Source organism: Sturnus vulgaris, chromosome Z (genome assembly GCF_052056855.1).
Source record: "Sturnus vulgaris isolate bStuVul1 chromosome Z, bStuVul1.hap1, whole genome shotgun sequence".
Classification (NCBI taxonomy): Eukaryota; Metazoa; Chordata; class Aves; order Passeriformes; family Sturnidae; genus Sturnus; species Sturnus vulgaris.
This window is the reverse complement of record NC_142283.1, coordinates 40,078,268-40,096,410: the sequence shown is the minus strand read 5'-3', so window position 1 is coordinate 40,096,410 and position 18,143 is coordinate 40,078,268. Positions and strand designations below refer to the sequence as shown.

The following is an 18,143-nucleotide window of genomic DNA, read 5'->3' as shown; positions in this document are numbered from 1 at the left end:
TGAAGAAATAATGCAAGAAGACACATGGGTTTTAGAAGGGTACTAAGACGAAGCGTCCCTAGGCCCCTAGAGAAGAGCACTTTCCTCCTTCACCCACATTGTTCTTCTCCCATCTTTCCCATCTCCCCACCCTGGGTTATAATCCATTCAACTGAAGCTGAGAGGCTGCTTCAAATAATTAGAGAGTTTTTACATTTCCCCCCAAAGGAAACCAGAAGGAACATTAGTGCTTGCCAAATGGAAAGCACTGTCATTGCGTCACGTTTCAGAAAAGCCAAGATGTAATACAATTTATTTTAATATTTATTCTGTTATATGTACATAATTAAAAATAGAAAAATAAAACCAAACTGAATCTTATAAAATATAAACTGTTTATACTAAGATGGCCTAAATTATGTTTGTGTGAAGGTTCAACACAGAAAAGCAGCCCAGGCATACTGCTATGTACTGTTAAAATGTACTCTACTTCTAGCAATATTTACAGAAAGAAGCAGTGAGAGGAACAATTCTTCAGGACTGTACTGCACACATAAAATGCTTTTACAGACAAACAGTGCTGCTGTGAACCAGGCTGAGAACAAATGCACACTTTTCACGTTAGCAGGCATGATTCACATCAACAGTTCAAAGGACTGATTGTTTAAGCAGCTCCAGTTTCAGTCTCCAGTTGCATAGGAGAGTGAAGATATCATCCGGAAAGGGTGACGCTGCAAGTATTTGTCACAAAAAGAAGCTGAGTTATTTCTGAATCTGAAAAGAAGAAAAAAATCAGCAACGTTTTCTCATCAGGCTGTGTCCTAACAGTCCATTCCAGCGAGTCGCTCACTAGCTGAATTGTTGGAGTTAATTCTTCTTGATTCCTGTTTTGCTTCCACAATGCAAGAAATCTCTTTCCGTATCACTGCTAACTGACAGTTGCTTGCCTGTACTGTTCTATAAACTAAAGAAAAAAAAAATCCAGTTTTGTAGAGAAAATAAAATGTGACTATGTCCAGCTGGCTGGCTGGTGGGGAGGAGAAAATAAAAAAAAAAAGCAAAGCGTTTTTTCCTCCTTCCCCATTCCCCACTTACTCCATGTTTTGTACTGATATTGTTGTACCTACATTTCTAGAAAGCAGCAAAGAAAAGAGCCTTTAAACAAGATTATCCCTGAGTCTTACACAAATCAAGGCAATGCTATCCCCATTATACCTTAAAATCTAAGATACTTATAGAATAGTTAAAAAAATTAACTTTAACCAACTAAAGAGATCTAGTGTGTCATAACACAAAGCATAAAACTAAAAGCAATCACTAGAAGCAAAGAAAAAAAAAATGTCCCAATCTGGACAAAAGTCTATAATTTACCAATCTGATAAACTAAACTCAATTTCCAATTTGGAATTCAAATGAAACTAGATCTTTTTTAATAGCAACTAAGAGTATGTGAAGACTGAAGTACTTTTTAAAGCCAACTGAATTATAAAGTTACTTTTACTCTATTGAAGAATATGGCCAAAGAACAAGCAAATAGCTTCACTAGAGCAAAGTGCTCAGTGGGGGGCAAAAACTGGGGAACAAACAAGTGGTGATCTGAAACTGGCCATTTTTAAAAAACAGAGAAAAAGACAGTACAACACAAGATGCTATGGTCTCCAGACAAGTACACCACTTCTCTAATCTGTTTGGATCTGAATGAAAATTGGCTTGCTGTACAGCTTAAGCATGTAACCCTGCTATGGCTTAGCTGTCACACCCAGGCTCTCTGTGCTCAAATAGCCAGCCACAGGACCACAGCTCACTTCTGCCACTAAGAGCGACACTGATGGGGTCCCTCAGTCCCCCTCCACGTCCGAGTCGGCGTACTTGAGCTCGCACTTGACGTCGAAGGGCTTGTCCTTGGCCTCGCGGGACGCCTGCGAGTCCCCAGCCTGCAGCTGGCTGTTCCCGCAGTCGGGCTCCGTCTCGTAGCCGGTGTCGTGCGCGGGCTTGGGCTGCTCCCCGCTCTGGTGGCTGACACTGCCCTGCTCCACCAGCGTCTCTTTCACACTTTGCTCACAATCAGAAAAATCTGACTTCGTCTTCTTCTTACCAAGTAGCATCACAGAGCGAAATTTCAAGCACTGCCCTGGCAAGTAGCCTTTGTAACAGTTGTAGGAGAGCAGGCACAAAAAGAGAATGAAAAAGAAGAGAAAGAGGAACATCAACAGGAAGTTATCATTTGACTTGAGGAACATTGTCTTTTCCGGGACTGCATCAGGTATTGAATTGAAGAGCTCTGTGTTGGAGGCTACACTTGTTAGGACAGGGCCAATGGGCTTTGTTAATATCCTTGCTGTCGTTACTGGTACCATGTGAGTGGTGGAGAAGTGAGCAGTGGACCCCTCGGTTGATACAGCCGATACTTTTGGCACATCACTATTACCTTCTGTTGGTGTGGCTGTCACGGTGGGGCCCACTGTGGTATGCTGCATTTTTTTCAGTTCCAAAACATGCTTAGCCAGCACTTGAGAAAATTTCTTATTTTTCACTTTTTCTTCTGACAAACATTGGTAAACACCACTGTCTCCTTCTGATAAATTGAAGATGAGCAGTGCCTTCTCCAGCAGACGGTACTTGGGACTCTCCACTCTCAGCACATCATCTTTGAACTTCCAAACTACCTGCGCCAGATTGGACTTTTGAGAACACTTGAGTTCTGCTGTGCTCCCATGCTTGAATGTATGCTGTAGGGGATTCTCTCTTACTTTATCTGGAACATCAAAATAAACGTGCAGAGTATCAGCAATGATTCCAGTTTGCTCTAATCTGTACAGCTTCACCAGACTGTTCTACAGTCCTACTGGAAGCATGACGACTATGGCATTCACCTCACAAGACCAGGTGGACAGCATGCAAGAATCTCAGTGGACTATCAAGCTGCACGTGGAACATCAAGACAAACTAAGAGATAGGACACCTCAACTCTAAGACAGCCTCCACATCTAAAGGTGAGACCTCACTGACCCACAACTGAGTGTGCACCTGCAAAGTCATTGGGAAAGATACTGCACCTGGTCTTACGTTATATCCAATCAGTGAATTTTAAGTAAAGCAGCAACTATAAAGTATCCAAGAAGGAAACTGATCTAGGAACTCTCTTCTGAAAAAAAAAGGGTATTTGCACTTATGGCACATCCACAACTTACGGCACCTTGTAAGTTAACAAAAAAAAATAACAAGCAAAGCTCTCATGGTGGTCCACGCTTTGCTTGGATTAGAAATAAAAAGTGAGTAAATAAAACTCTTAAGAGCTTTTTTTTTTTCTGCAGCTAAAATCTCCTGTAACTCTACTCCACTTTATGATCTTGATCTGGTGGCAGCAGCACACACAATAAAGAAAGGACCCAAAGTTACTTGTTTCAAAGCACTGTAGAAGGTACTTCAGCTGCTCTATATAATGTTCTAAGTTCCCCCTCCCCTCTCACCATAAAACCAGCTATTTTTTCAGAATAATTTAATCTGATCTAGCAGCAATAACCATGCACTTGTCAAAGCTCACAGTAGAATGTCAAATGCTGCATCAAAGAGACAGAGGCCTCTGCAATAGAAGTACTCCTGGTATTGCTTTCATTCACAAGTCACTGTTGAGGTGCCCCCATTCATTTTAGGGGGTTGTGCACTGCACACTGAAATGCATACAAACACAGACAATTTTTAAGATAACATGCAGGTTGTACAGATGCTCAAATAGTCAAAGCAGAATCCCATATCTATTAAAATGCAAATGAATGTCCAGATAATCACAAAAGCAAAGCTGAACTAAACAGAAACTCTTTCACCACTCTAGCTAGGAGCTCTTTGAAGACTAACTCACCAGAACAAGAAGATGCATCTCCACCTATGTTTTGAATCCAGTTCCTGTAAAAGGAAATCCAACCATTACAACTTCAAATCTTGTTTCCTAAAGTCTGCCAATCCCTTTGTACTAATAAGAGTCATCTAAACAGCACTAGCAGACATAAATGGATAGGAAAAGGTCTGTATTTGAAAACATTAAATTTTTAAAATTCTGGTTTTCAGTAAGGGACAAGACTGATTAAATATTAATTGTAACTGTAAGGTAATCAAAGGATACTATTACCTTTCCATTTCACCTTCTTTGAAAATATCAATGCAGGAGGCTTCAAGAGGTTTCCAAGCACAGTAAGGATCCCTTGCTAAAACACAATCAACACAAGTGGTGTACTTGTCACAGAATGCCACAGGGGACTGTACCACACCAGAATTTGAACCAGCAAAGAGGTATCTTCTGCCCTAAAGAAAACAAAGCACAACAAAAAAACATCACAGCCAATCAATCACTTTCTCAAACCCAATTCATGGAACAATTTAAATATTATTAAAGGCCTGCATATATGCAGTCTTTTTTTTAAAAAGTGGTACCTCAGGAGAGTAAGCATTTTATTAGCTTTTATTTCTAGAAAGTTATCTTGGAAATATTGCAGCAATGCTGAAAGTGTAAAAAGACAATAAAGAACTGGAAGGGGTATGTGTGAAGCAACCATGTCTAACTATGAATTAATCAGTTTTTTCCAGAAATATGAATACAGTAATCCTTCTGTGAGGCAAGGCAAGGCTGCACTGGTGACAAGGCTGTAGTTGGCACACGCAAGACTGAGCAGGCAGTAAGGCTGCTCCTGTTAATCCAAAGCAGCCCTACTGCCTTCAGCTCTTTAGCCAGCCAGTCCCTGCAGCCACATCAGCGTCAACCTTACAAGAGTCAAGTGCTTCTTAAGGAAGAACACTGGTAGTACTGAAAGGAAAGAGCACCGGCAAGACACCTGGAAGAGGAAAATAATCACAATGAGTGTTGAACCATTGCTGCTGGGGATCCCAAAGCAGTCTGAGCACAGCAGGAAAAGACCACACTCATCCTTATTATAAAAGGCAGGCAGCTACCCTATTTCACTCATCTGCTTTAGAGCTTGGGGAAAATGATGGCTAAAGGTACACTGACTTTATATATAATCAGGCAAAGCCTCAAGAAAAGCCTCTGTGCTGCAACCCAAATCTACTGTGACTGACCCACTACTCCTTTTGAGAGGGTCTGCATAGAAAGCTGAATGGCACACCCCACCTCACCAGTGGGCTGGCTTCATCCTGAGCAGAATACTGAGCAAGTTTATCAGCACCCTACTGCAGTTGTCAGGCAAACGAGCTGGATCCAAGCATGGAATGGATGCAGCTGTACTGATCTCAGTACACAGAAATGTACCCAGTCATGTCTGCAGTGAGACTGCTTGACTCCAGCGAGATGAGTATGGTCACAAAGTGATGATAACATCCAAGGAAAGATTTAAAGCACAGAAACATTCTTCAAAAATCTCATGTTCAGGTGCATTAGTCTTGACATCATAAACACCCTCAAGAAAATATTAAGGCTGCATTTAGGTTTTGGAGCTCACTGATGCTCTGCTCTTTCAACTAAGGATGCAAGGAGGTTCTGCCACAACAGCTCCGAACAGGTCAGTCTCTTTAATGCAATGATCATAAGGAAGTCTCTAGCAGAAGCTGGAAGACTAAGCACAAATTAGTTTGAATCCTTCTTGCATATAAAGTGTGCAAACAGCTTTCAGGGAAACTCTTGACACTGGAAATTTAAGATAAAACACCATCAAAAAAGATTTTGCTGGCACTGAAAGATACAGTTTGAACGACAGTCAAACAAACGTTCAAATGCATTCTTCCATCCTGAAATTTAACACAGATTAGTGTTGGACTGTGCTGCAGTGCTCGTAGAAGGAAATCTACAGTGCTGGAGACATACAACTTCCTAGGAAAAGCTTCCCATTCTGCTTGAAGATCTCCACAGTGCACCAAGCACTGCTTATCTCTCTGTGCTCTGCTGGATAACACTGCTACAGTCAACACTATGTGTGGGTTGTAGTGTCCTGGCATGTTTCCCAGCTCAAACATCCAAGAGTTCACAGAACAGGCAGCAAGATGAGCAAACCAGTTAAAAACAAAATCCAGACACACCTTCCAGTCAAGCAAGAGTTAAGATGATCTACTGCACGCTCATCTGACTGCTCACCACCCTCCACATACTATGGGAAGAACCTAGAGACTATTGAAAAAACACGCTCAGAAAGGACTCTGACTCCAAAGAGGTCTAAAGCCTACCCTGAGGCTAAATGTTACCCTTCTGTGCTTCGTCCACTACTGTGGGATGCCATGACATGTAACACAATACCAGCTCTGTGATGGACTTCCTAAGCAGAAACTTGTGTTTTCAGGCTGGAAAGCAGCAGGAATCCCTGCTGGAGTGGTACTGTGACTATACAGTTACCACGGATCTGGCAGCTGACCCAACCTCCCACTCCCCATCACTGAAAAGGGCCGCTGGTTTTATAGGAATGTACCAGGCAGCATTACTTCAGTGAGTAAGCAGAACCTGGACCCAGAGTGAATAAATTCAATGCCATTATTCGTACAGCAGCCTTCCAAACACGTGCTGAAATTGCTACATGATGTGTATCAGGCTTAATGTCCAACTCTTTCTTTGCACTCCCCTGAAATAGGCAAATCATCATTAAGCCAGTGTAAGAATGACCCCACAATTAGAAGAATGGGTATTAGCATATATATATTAAAAGAGCTATCTATCATTATCTTCTATGACAGGGCAAATTCCAAAATTTCCTGTCAAAGCAAGTAATTTGAAACTTTTTTTTTCAGATCAAACAAATGCTTTGTGCGTGTTTCTATGTGTATATATATATATACAGACACAAACACAACACGTATCTGCACAGATGTATAAGTGAGTTGTCAGTGTGATGTATCATTAAAAATACAAACACATTTACAGAAAACTAAGCACAGACGTTCTTAATTCTAATTTTCGTTTATCTGGAAAAAAATACTGTCTTTTCTTTCTATTATAAGCATGAAAGAATAAATAAGTGTGCAGAACGAGCTTGTAAAAATTATGGCATAAAGCTCTGTTCTACTGAGATAATAATGAAAACTTTTATTAAACATCACACAAAAATAAAAGCTGTTTCAAAGTATTCTAAGTCCCTAAGCTGCAGAGCACTTATGTATGAATCACTAGGTAGCTACTGAATGCTGGTATTACTACTAGACACTTCAAAAGAGGGATTCATTCTGTATGAAACCCAGAAAATCTCACTGATGCTACAAATGGCATAGACAGATATATTAATGGATGTGAAGGTCTTAGTAACTAGGGGCAGAAACCTAACTCGTGTGCAAACTACACACAATGAACATTCTCCTACTGCCACAAAAGCACTCCATGATTAAACCAAGCAACTGATAAACAGCGCAGGACAGCTTCCAGGTTTGGAGTGTGCAGCAGCTCTTGTGCCATCCAGCTGGAGCTATGGCTGGTGCCCCACTGGGCAGACAAGACCTCACCAGAAGCCCTCACTCACAGCCGCAGCAACGTGACTGTTCTCATGACACAACCAGCATGTAGGAGCTTGTGAGATTTGGGACAGCAGAAATCAATTAACTACACAGTTATGAGTCCCTGTGCTAGAAGATTGCTCTCTCTTCTCAGATCTGTTTCCTCAGAAGCACACACCATTCCTCTGCTAACCGCAGCGCTGGGGAGTTTTCCTCAGTGGCCACAAGGGGTCAGGTTTTTTACATCACTCCAAACCTGAACTTGGTTTCTCAAAACACATTACAGCTTCCTGCTTCTGCACATGGAAACCAAGTGAAGACCTGCATACCTGTGCTTCGCTTCCCCAGCCATTCCCCATGTCTAAATACCTTCAGAAGCTTGTCACCTACCAAAAATACTGAAATGCAGCAGGCAGTATGTGATTGCTGCAGTATGGCGGGTTACAAATGCAGCTTTTGGCTCCATGCACAGCAACTATAGCTTGTCACAAGGTCACTAAGTGGTACAAAGGAAGTTGTGAAACAACAGAAGGAGATGAATGTTGGAATGCTTACACCACTTACTGTTTTGGATGAAAGCAAGAGAGTTTGGACTGGTTCAAAATTTGGGAAAAGCTGTGTTTCTTCAATAATATGCATTCCATTTTCATAACTGATAGCTTTGTGCAGGGCTCCTCGATCTGAAACAACAGAGCAGTATGTTTAAGTAAGATCCTTGAAATAAAAAGGCAGGAAAAAGCCTTCGTAATTGCTGTAAATTGTCTCAATAATCTGCTTGTTGTTCAGCAGAACAACTCTGTGTCAAAGGCAACTGTTAAACTTGCCATCATTAGGACCTCTGAGCAAGAAGTAACATTTTGGTACACAGAATGACCAGTTGGGGATTATATACTGTGTGGTTTTGTTGAACTCACTGAAGCTTTGCAGCTCTTCTGCAATACTTTTTCAAAGCACCTAAGATTGTCCACTTACTGTGGTACCTTACTTTTGGGTTTACTTTTGGTTTGGTGTTGAAACACCACCTGGTGTAAAAGCACTGCGAATATAAAAATCTCAAGAGTTTCTCTAAGAAAACTAAAGAATCAGTGCATCACCAAAAACAGGTGTTTTGCAGAACTCACCTGTACCGATGAACATAACATCATAGATGGTGCCATTGAGTGCTCTGACTCTGTCAACTACAATCTGTGTATACTTCACATCTCGCTTTACTAGCCGAGGTCTGTCTCCCATTGGGGTCACCGAGTCATCCATTAGAGGATGATCTTTAACAAACTGCAATGTTTTGTCTGGTAAATTCAGAGAACTCATGTAGTTTGATGCTCTGGCTTCGTTGTTTATACACTAGAAGCGGGGACAGGGAGAGGGTAAAAAAGAAAAAAAAACAACAACCAAATTGTATAATTCACTTGTACAAAATAAAGACTATTAACAGCAGTTGCATGCATTTTCTTCTCCATATTATTTTGACCAGTAACCACACCTGTACACTATACTCACTCTAGTAAGGAAGGTCCTCAGGTCTCATAGCTAGGGATGGTCTCAGGGATGTAATAATCCCTGAGCTTTGGACTACATTTTCGCTTGGGTCCAAAATACATTCTAGGAAATGTGCTGTCATGCACCTTCAAGTACTTTTAACCCTAACCTCTTTCACCACTAGCAACAGTATGACTGTAAGGAACGTAAGGAAGTAAAAAAGGTCTGAAAGAGACCCACCTCTAGGAAAGTCTGAGTTTGCAGAGCAGTGCACTACACTAGATAAACATGCTGACTCTACTGAGACAATGAACAGTTGCTATACTTCTTTTCATCTGAACTAAAAAGTGCATGATGTTGCTAGTGTAAACTAAGTTCTATTTCATAACGAGAAAATTATTAAAAACCAATGAAATACAAAACCAGCAAATAACTTATTCCTAAATTTTAAAAAACGCAAACCCAAAGACTTTGATTCCCAGATAAAAAGTTCAGAACATATCACTTGATACGTTTTTCTATGAAGTTTTTACAAGTAACCAGGTTAGGGCGAACAAATCATTAGTAGGTTACTAGTATTCCTTCGTTTGTTTTCTCCTGAGCATTAAAAAAGTCATCAGATCCAAGACTGCAGAAACTTACCGCACCGGGTCGAGGATTAGGAATTTCCCCATTGTACCGTACCCACTTTGTATGAGACTGTTCCACTGTAGCACTCTGCATGTATTTTCCTTTTGAGAAAACCTCTTCTACGGTAGACAGATTGTATGCACACACTGCTGACAGCCCCACATTATTCCTATTAATTCAGGAAGAAATTAGGAAAGAAAAAACCCAATATAACATAAGAATAATTATCATTTTCTTGTACTAACCAAGTGAGATTAAAGGTACTTATCCAGGAATAGGCTATACCACACTTACAGTTGTGGGGTGAAGACTCCATATATCACTGGTTCCTTCAAAGTTGGAGATTTGAGAATAAAAACATCATTGATAACGTTGAAAATTAAATTCTTATCAGGGATGGTACAAATCAGTCTGGCCTTGAGAAACGAAGTCCATTTTTTCTGCAAGGTCCTTAATCCTCCTTGGTCCCTCTTACGGTATTAAAAAAATAAAAAGATGTTTGTGAGGAAAACTAGCATAATTTTTGCATTTAAGAACCACTGCTATATATCATGCAATTACTAAGCCCTGGTGTTTTATAATATTTTATCTCTAGCAACACCAATAAATGTTAACACATTCACAAACAAAACAGTATGAAAGCTGCAGGAAAACTGGTTCTACAAAAATAATGCAAAATTATTTCTGTCACACATACAGGGAAGATGAAGTATGAGAGTTAATGAAGAACCATACTTCAGCATCACTTGGAAAAATTGAGATGGGCAATATATCATTACGAAAAAAGTAAAACAAGCATGGAAGCATACTGTCCTTTAAGAGAAATACATAATATGGCATTTGTTCTCTGACATCAAAACTGACTTAAATTCTAAATGATGTAATATGTCTTAAGACTTGCCTGACATTGATAATTTCATTAGAAGAAATCCAGCAATGGTTTAGTACTTCTAGCAGTTATCACCTTTATTAAGGATTTGCAGGTACCAAGGCGTAAGTTAAGATCTATTGACTAGAAATGTATTTCAAAATATCTGATAATTGAGCTGTAGCTCTGATACTTTTCTTATAAAATGGCATACTGAAACAGTATTCTATGTAATAGTTCATTATCCAATGGTGTGTGCAATGTATTAAAGGAAATCTGCAAAATTTATTAAAACAATTAAGTATGTTAATTGTTAATTAACATACTTAATTGTTATGGTTTTGTAATCTGCCACTGATTTTTATTTCAAACAACAGTCTGAAATATGTAACAATATAATAAATGAAGCTCTCATATTCCACGATACTCCCCTTTTAAAGTGTGCATAAGCTGCCAGTGGGCAGAATGCCATAATAGTAAGCCCCATCTAAACCTGCCTCCCGCTCTTTGTTTAAAGGAAGTCTCAAGGGCACTAACTTGTTATGGATGTTTTGACTTCCCTGTTCAAATACAAAACAGTAAAGTCAAAATAAAGCTTTCAGCCTCATAAAAATGAAACAGCCAGATAAATTTCCTGTTGGAATAAAAGGAAATTGATACATTCCACTGAAAAAGTTTTTGTTAAATAAACATTTTCTACTGGAAAAACTTCCATCAGCAAGACTTTTAACCAGCACTCCTGAGCATGTACTTGAATCAGCTTAACACATTGAGGTTTAATCACAGGCAGCATGATACAATCAGGCTGCTGGTGACCATTTCCCTGCAGGCCCCGGCAGCTGTAGCAGCTTCATAGAAGTCCCATCTTTGTACCACAGTCAAGAACTATTTTGGTGTGACACAGCTACAGTTGCGTTTGCATACAGCTACTTCGAAGTCGCTTGACAATCATCCTATCTGCTCAGCTCCAACCAAAGTCACTTCTTCACACGGAGCTGCACTTGCTCAAAAAAATTAACAATGGAAAATGGAGCAACACTTTATGTTGCTGGATTTTGTTTTCTCCCAGAGAGGAGCAGAACACCCAGATGTACTGAAATTTCACAACTGTGCAAAATTAAATCAAGTATTTATTTAAAAAGCAACCATTAGGCCTTCTCAATTTTGACAAACTGACTGGAACTGCTTATTCTTTAAGATTTACTGAACTCAATCACCTCTATTTACCTGGCAGTAAATCCAGAATAATGAATGCTTCTTAACATGCACACACAAGATTCTACGAGATACAGTAGAAGTAAACTGAATTATCTCCCACCTTGCATACTCTAGCTATTCTTGGAATCATCAGTTTTCCAACAAATTCATACTCCACAGACACCTCAGTGAAAAAGAAGTATATCTTGTCGTCTTCTCCATCTGTGCTGTTTGGATCTGCTCTTATCACATCAGCAAAAACGAAGTTGGGCTCTACAGATACAAACAGAAGAATTTTCTATTATGTATGTAACTACTAACTCGATACCCCCGAAGATCCTCAGAAGTTGTCTTTCACCCAAACTCCACACTGCATTTACCTCCTCTCCACTTGACCTACTTCGACAGTATGCTGTTCATAATATGAACAGGATTTCTAAAAAAACCCAAACCAGACAAAACCAACAGAAACAGAAAAAAACCCCCAGAATCCTGCAAAACATACGTGACAGCACTAAGACACCTGAGAGATCTCTATGATCTGACAGCTCATTACTTCAGCATTCTTCAGCCCACACTCAAATGTGGTTTTCTAATGGGCATGGAGAGGTAACCCTCCCTTGCCTGCCTCTCTTCTCTTTCAGCTATTAACTGAAGCACTAAAATGACAGTGCTATTACAACATATATTACAAAACTCTGAAACCTGTACTTTCAGAAAATGGTCACGATTTTGGTCCTTTTTGGCACAAAACCTCAAACCTCTGATCATTCACAAAATTCAGTGAATTCTGAAATTCAGTAACTTAGAGTGTCAAGAACCATGACCAGGTCAATTTAAGAACCAATTCAAGAACAAACCCATTCCATTCCTTACCATATAATTAAGCTGCATTATTGCAAGGATGAACTAGCACATTAAAAATAAACCATTAATTGTCAAGTCGAAAAATGTATATTCTGAAGCTGTTTTCATCATCAGTGCTGACAAAAATCCTGGAATCTCAAAATACAATCTCTTGATGGCATGCATGAGGGCAAACACACTCACAGTGTATGCCAGTATAACAAAATCCATCTCTTTGAGACATCAGACAATTGCTCCTTACCCAGGTAAGACACTCAAGCTCTGTGTATGTGATGTTGAAGAAGAAAAAGTTAACTTGTTTTGGCCAGTTCTCATGCTCACTTACCATTAAGCCAAGGTATTGCATACTCTGTTCTCAGAGGGCTCTGATGAGAATGCCGTGATATAATAGGCTCACTTCCCAAGAAATTGTAGGAAGTCCCAGAATAAAGCTCCTCATCTTCAACACAAAACCAAATATATTAGAACTTATGGACTGGATACCAAAAAGAGTACATATATATTTTTTGAATCTTGGTAAGTTTTAACTTCCCACAAGAAAAGGTAAATACAGATTTCCTCTGAATTACCCTAGACAAGTCTTTCACACTTACATTGCTGTCAATCATTCTCAAGCTAACACTTCACACTTGGGTTTATTATTATTATTGCTCTAACATGAGAGCTGACAGAAGTCAGTGTTTTGGTGGCATTTCAACATTAAACATGAAAACCTACAGTTTATGTTAAAACATGCAAATTAACTTAAATGCACCAGAAGTCTGGAATTACTTTCCTCTCTTTCTATGCCACCATTCTTCAAACTCAATTGTACAGATTTAGGCCCAATACAGGGGACATGTTATTTTTTTTCTCATTTTCTGTTTCATGTGATATTGAGCTTCTCTTTTATGATCTTGAGACACTCAAGTAAAAGCCAAAAACTCTGGCTCCCCCAAATTAATGTTCAGTGGTGTGTTGCCATGTAGGAAGTACACTTGCAATAAGTATCTCGCTTCCCCATTCTGTAGCACATCTTGGGAACAGCTAACAATACCGCCTGTTATTTTTACTGAAATTACAGTAATTGATACTACAAGGGCAGTCTAAGTGCATTTAGATTATCTGGACTAAATATGTTTAACATGCAGAAATACAGTTTGAAAATCAAAACAACCTAGAGTTTGAAGTTCTCCTTTTAAGAAACCTGCTTAGTTGACTATATAAGTATTTTAACATATTTACAGATACACAATACAGACAAAAATATATGGATGGAAGACACCACTTTGATAGTGAAAGACTGGAGGGTGACAGTGGAAAAGACAGAACATTTTAAATGTAAGAATAAGGAAAGCCAAGTCTGAACTTACCAACCATAACAGATGTGTAGCTTTGAGCAGGATCAAATGGACATCTGCCCTTACCATCTTCATTTTTACCTCCAAGTTCAAATGAAATTAAATTCTGTTGAAAACCACAAAACAACTACTAGCACTTTTTTTTTCCAGCAAATCAACTTGTCCAAAGTTAGCTAAAAACGAAACACTAAATAATGGGCTGTATCATCAACTTCCAGCATCGAAGTGCATTTTGTGTAAAATTATAGAAGGCATATGTACTTTCAGAAAACCTTATCGAGTCTCAAAGACAGAGAAAAATGCGATCCTGTAATTTGTGAGGGTGGAAGCAAGAAAGAGCAAAAGATAAAAAGTTAAATCCAGACAGACCTCAAGAAAGAGCACCCAAAAAAGCCAGACAGCAAGAAAGGCGGAGAAGATAACTGACACACAGAAAGAACTGGCAATTATTCAATTAGCTTGAAAAAAACGGATAGAGAGTCTTAGAAATCAGGAAGGCTGTCTGAGGTGGATTAAGCCATTATTGAGACGATGGTAAATTTGTAACATAGGGCATAATCCAACTAGGCTTTAAAAAGCAGAGTACTTTGGCTGCTACTTTATAAATTCTTTACAAACCAAGAGAATGAGGATCAGAAAGCTAAAATGTAGCCACAGTACCAGGAAAGTAATCAGTTTTACTATGTCATGAAAGCACTGGAAACTAAAGGCACAAAGAATTACAAGATTTATCAATTTTCAAATTGCTAAGAGCTGCAGTAAGGAAAATGACACAAGAGTCAGTGGCAAGAAAAAGGGACTTTTAATTTTGTGCCAAGACTTCACTCAGAGATTCAGCACTACACATCTTTGGCACAGTCAGGAGCAGAGACAAGCAGAGACAGGAATCTAAGAAATTTCAGGGACATTCAGTAATGAGTGGAAGTTGCAAACAATGTAATTTCAGTTTCAGTAATTGTTTCATGCTAACACACAATACACGAAGTATTAAAGCTAAGAAAAAGTAAATCTGCAGTTAGACCAGATGAATCAGTAATTCATTAAGTGCTCTGAAAAAGGAGCAGTATACTCTGCCATTATGATGGGACAGTCCAACAAAGGCTTCTAATCTTGCAGCCAGCTCTGAAGATGCAACCGTTTTGGGAAATGACAGTAACTCACTGTTTACCTGAGTATTTAAGTTACAGCTGTTGTTGGATCAAAACGCATACATTTCTTACCAGATAATCACATGTTGGCTGAAATGCATTAGTTCCACACACGTAGAGGAAAGTATCATTCAGCTGTTGCAAGACACGCACGTAATTACGACATTCTGTCTGTAAGAGAGGATGAGGAAAGGACTAGTCTGATAAACCATAGCTTCCACATTCCAACATAAACAACGTTGTCCATTGCCACTACTTATGCTACATCACACCAACAAGACCAGGTGACACATGGGTGACACTGGGACACCATCTCCCTACAATGTCCAGGAGTTCTAATCAATCCTGCAGCAGCTGGTTTCCAAGAGCCAGTAGTATGCACTACCTCAGTGTCCCAGCAGGGTCCATCCCAAGCTGCTTCATGGAAGGACAAGCTCCAAACACACCTCCAGTCCATGAGAACAACTAGTTAAACACGAATGAGTTTTAGACTTTGTCATCCCTTGTACATCTAGATGAAACAATGACAGCCGAAGTTGTTAAGTGCCAAACCTCTAATACCCTTAAATTAGCTACAAAGTTTTATCACTTATAGTCATCTTTGTTCCTTTTCTCCCAGTCCTTGATACTGCCCAAGGAAGCTCCATAATATCTTTAGGTCTGAAATAGAACAAGGAGTTTGACTAAAATCCTTAATAAAAGGATACAATAAAAATTCAGAATAGTAATGAAGTAAAACAACTCTAAACGAACACTTAGAGGTTAAAAATCAGTATCAATAACACCTCTTAATTCTTGCTGGTACACTGCCAGATCCCTCCACTGAACTGTCGTTCCATGAACTTCCTAAGCAAGTTTAAGCAATGGCCTTATTATTCCTTCTTATGACACAAATCAGGTATTTCTGTGACTGTGTGGGAGAAAAAAACAGAGGGGAAAAGTGTAAAACCAGTTTTCTGCCAGGTAAGGCCCTTGAAAAGCTGTATAAATGCTTTCTGCTGGCATTGTACAGGATAGTGCTGATGAATGGGGGGACAGAACTGTGCATTTAAGTGTAAGAAAGTAGTAGTAGTGGCAGTAGCGGCTTAATACCTTGACCTTTTTGAAACTATTACACTGTGCAAAACATCATAGCTACAATATAAATGTGACTAGTTGAAGGTTAGAAATGAGAAAAAAGCATGGCTGGCAGTAAGTATGAGGTGCTACAGGGGAAAATAAAAGAAAATAAATTCAGAGTTCTATCAAAGTATGTATTTATGGGGTCTAATATACCCCCACCAATAATTTTTTAGAGGACTTGTGGGGATTTACACACAAGCCTGCTAAACATATGCTCATGTGCAAGAGAAACTTATATCCCATATTCATCATGGCTGTATATCAATATTACTAGTAGCAACCTCAACTGAACTATAAAACAAAAATAATATTCTCTGATCCTATCTTGCAGAGGTAGACAAAGAGGAAACACACCTTAAATATCTGTCACAATTCATGTTTAAATAATATACTGAGGGTCATCAGTAATCAGTCAAGGAAAAGAACTAGCTAGTGAAAGGGAAACAGCCCACTCCCATCTTGATAAACCACATGAATGCAGGGTAACTACAAGCCCTGGATGCAGCACTTAGGGGTTTTTTTAACGGTGCAAACTAACCAGGCTGCATATTCAGGGGTCACATCCCTCAAAGTGCAGAGTAGATCTGCTTTTTGTATTCAGAGGACTTGCAGACTCCTACTTTCAAACCTGTGTTAAAGACCTGACCATCAGTCTTGCCCAGAAAATTCTTGCTTTACTGCATCACTACATGAAGTGGTGTTGCACAACCAGAAAGGTACATCCACACAGAGTTAACTACCTCAAGTAAACCATCTCCCCAGAAAGAGGCAAGATGAGCAGGCCAGTGTGTGCCCTGGAGATTGTGAGGAGTCGGTGGCCCCCAGAAACACCAGGGGACCGTGCCCAAGCTGACAGGAGGTCAGGCTTGTGTGCACACCCACCAAAGCAACACAACACTAACAAAGAATTAGTGAAAAAATACACTGGCCTAATAAAAATCCCCAATGTACTAAAGCAAAATGCACAAAATTAATCATCCATTCTGTAAAATCAAATGCTATGAAGGAATTATTGCAACAACAAAACACAACAGCTGCTATCAATTACTTCAGTGAAAGCAATACTGGTTTATCATCTTAATGGAATACCATTAATATTAAGCACACATCAGGGTATATTCAGATTTTCAAACACTCAAATAATTTTCAACAACAAAAATAATGAACTAAGAAAAAAATAATGAATTAAGAAAAAAAAAAGCCTAAGCATGCTGCAGTTTCTAACGCTCAAGTTAATTAGAAAAATTTAGGTGATTGTTTTGAAATTTTAATTTCAAACAGTTGGAGACTTTCTTCTTTTAATATCACTCCTCTTGAAGTAAAATGTGCAAGATCTTTCTCAAAGTTCAATAAAAGTACATACCTGTTCTGATTTGCCCTTGACTGCACATTTAGTCCTTTTATCTTCTGTGACCTTCCAGTGTAACTAAGTGAAAAAACATGCAAAAAAAAAAAGCACATTCAAAGTACTTTAATTCAATGCAAGGTCTGAAAATATTGCAGTAACACACACACGAAAAGACTATCCTATATAGAGCAAATACAAGACATTTTGCAAGTAGTATTCAAAGGTTCAAAGCTATTTTTTCCCAGGGAAGGTGGCATTTTCAAATCCATGTGCCTTAAGCAGAATTAAACTACCATCTTCTGGGTTCATAATGATGATTCCCCACAAATGGCTAATGAACTTTTCATTATCATACGCATTAGGGAAATGCGACTGTAACAGGCGTAAGTATTTTTTTCAATTTGAAGTACTTCTCTATTTCATTAACACTTGAATAAAAAACACTTGGGGGAAAGGAGTCAAAGAAAATTTACTGGACTAATTTGCACTATACAACTATGTTTTATATGCTGGTGAAAGTGCCCACCACCACCCATGAATATGTTCTTCAGATTAAAACTCATATAAGCATCTTCTAAAGCACCCTGGGTGGTGCACCACACTGCATCTCTACATGTCAGCTTGTGTTGCTGATGGGATGAAAAGCAAGAGCCTGGGAAGAACCTGGAAGCAATGCAACATTAGCAGACTTCTGCCTGGGCTAATCTACTTTGAGAAACCAGCACAAACATATTCAAAGTACTTCT

General features: G+C 39.2%; 1 protein-coding gene across 16 annotated transcripts in view; it reads right to left on the bottom strand.

Annotated features, from left to right (window-relative positions):
• The window catches only part of SEMA4D (semaphorin 4D), a 98,107-nt gene that overhangs the window by 16,151 nt on the left and 63,813 nt on the right, over window positions 1-18,143 (bottom strand). For 9 of the 16 annotated variants that reach the window (XR_015799216.1, XR_015799215.1, XM_088155921.1 and 6 more), the window contains exons 6-17: window positions 17,413-17,475; window positions 15,000-15,098; window positions 13,792-13,885; window positions 12,765-12,878; window positions 11,694-11,845; window positions 9,802-9,977; window positions 9,520-9,676; window positions 8,520-8,742; window positions 7,963-8,078; window positions 4,106-4,278; window positions 3,839-3,882; window positions 2,408-2,734 (exon numbers count right to left, since the gene is read on the bottom strand). Coding sequence is in view for 14 of the 16 variants with exons in the window: in XM_088155921.1 (XP_088012047.1) it covers window positions 2,408-2,734; window positions 3,839-3,882; window positions 4,106-4,278; window positions 7,963-8,078; window positions 8,520-8,742; window positions 9,520-9,676; window positions 9,802-9,977; window positions 11,694-11,845; window positions 12,765-12,878; window positions 13,792-13,885; window positions 15,000-15,098; window positions 17,413-17,475 (1,738 nt within the window). In the remaining 2 variants the exon portion in view is untranslated. Of the gene's footprint in view, window positions 1-285; window positions 2,735-3,838; window positions 3,883-4,105; window positions 4,279-7,962; window positions 8,079-8,519; window positions 8,743-9,519; window positions 9,677-9,801; window positions 9,978-11,693; window positions 11,846-12,764; window positions 12,879-13,791; window positions 13,886-14,999; window positions 15,099-17,412; window positions 17,476-18,143 lie in introns of those variants that run through there. The other 7 variants (XM_088155916.1, XM_088155918.1, XM_088155917.1 and 4 more) reach the window with 2 other exon arrangements.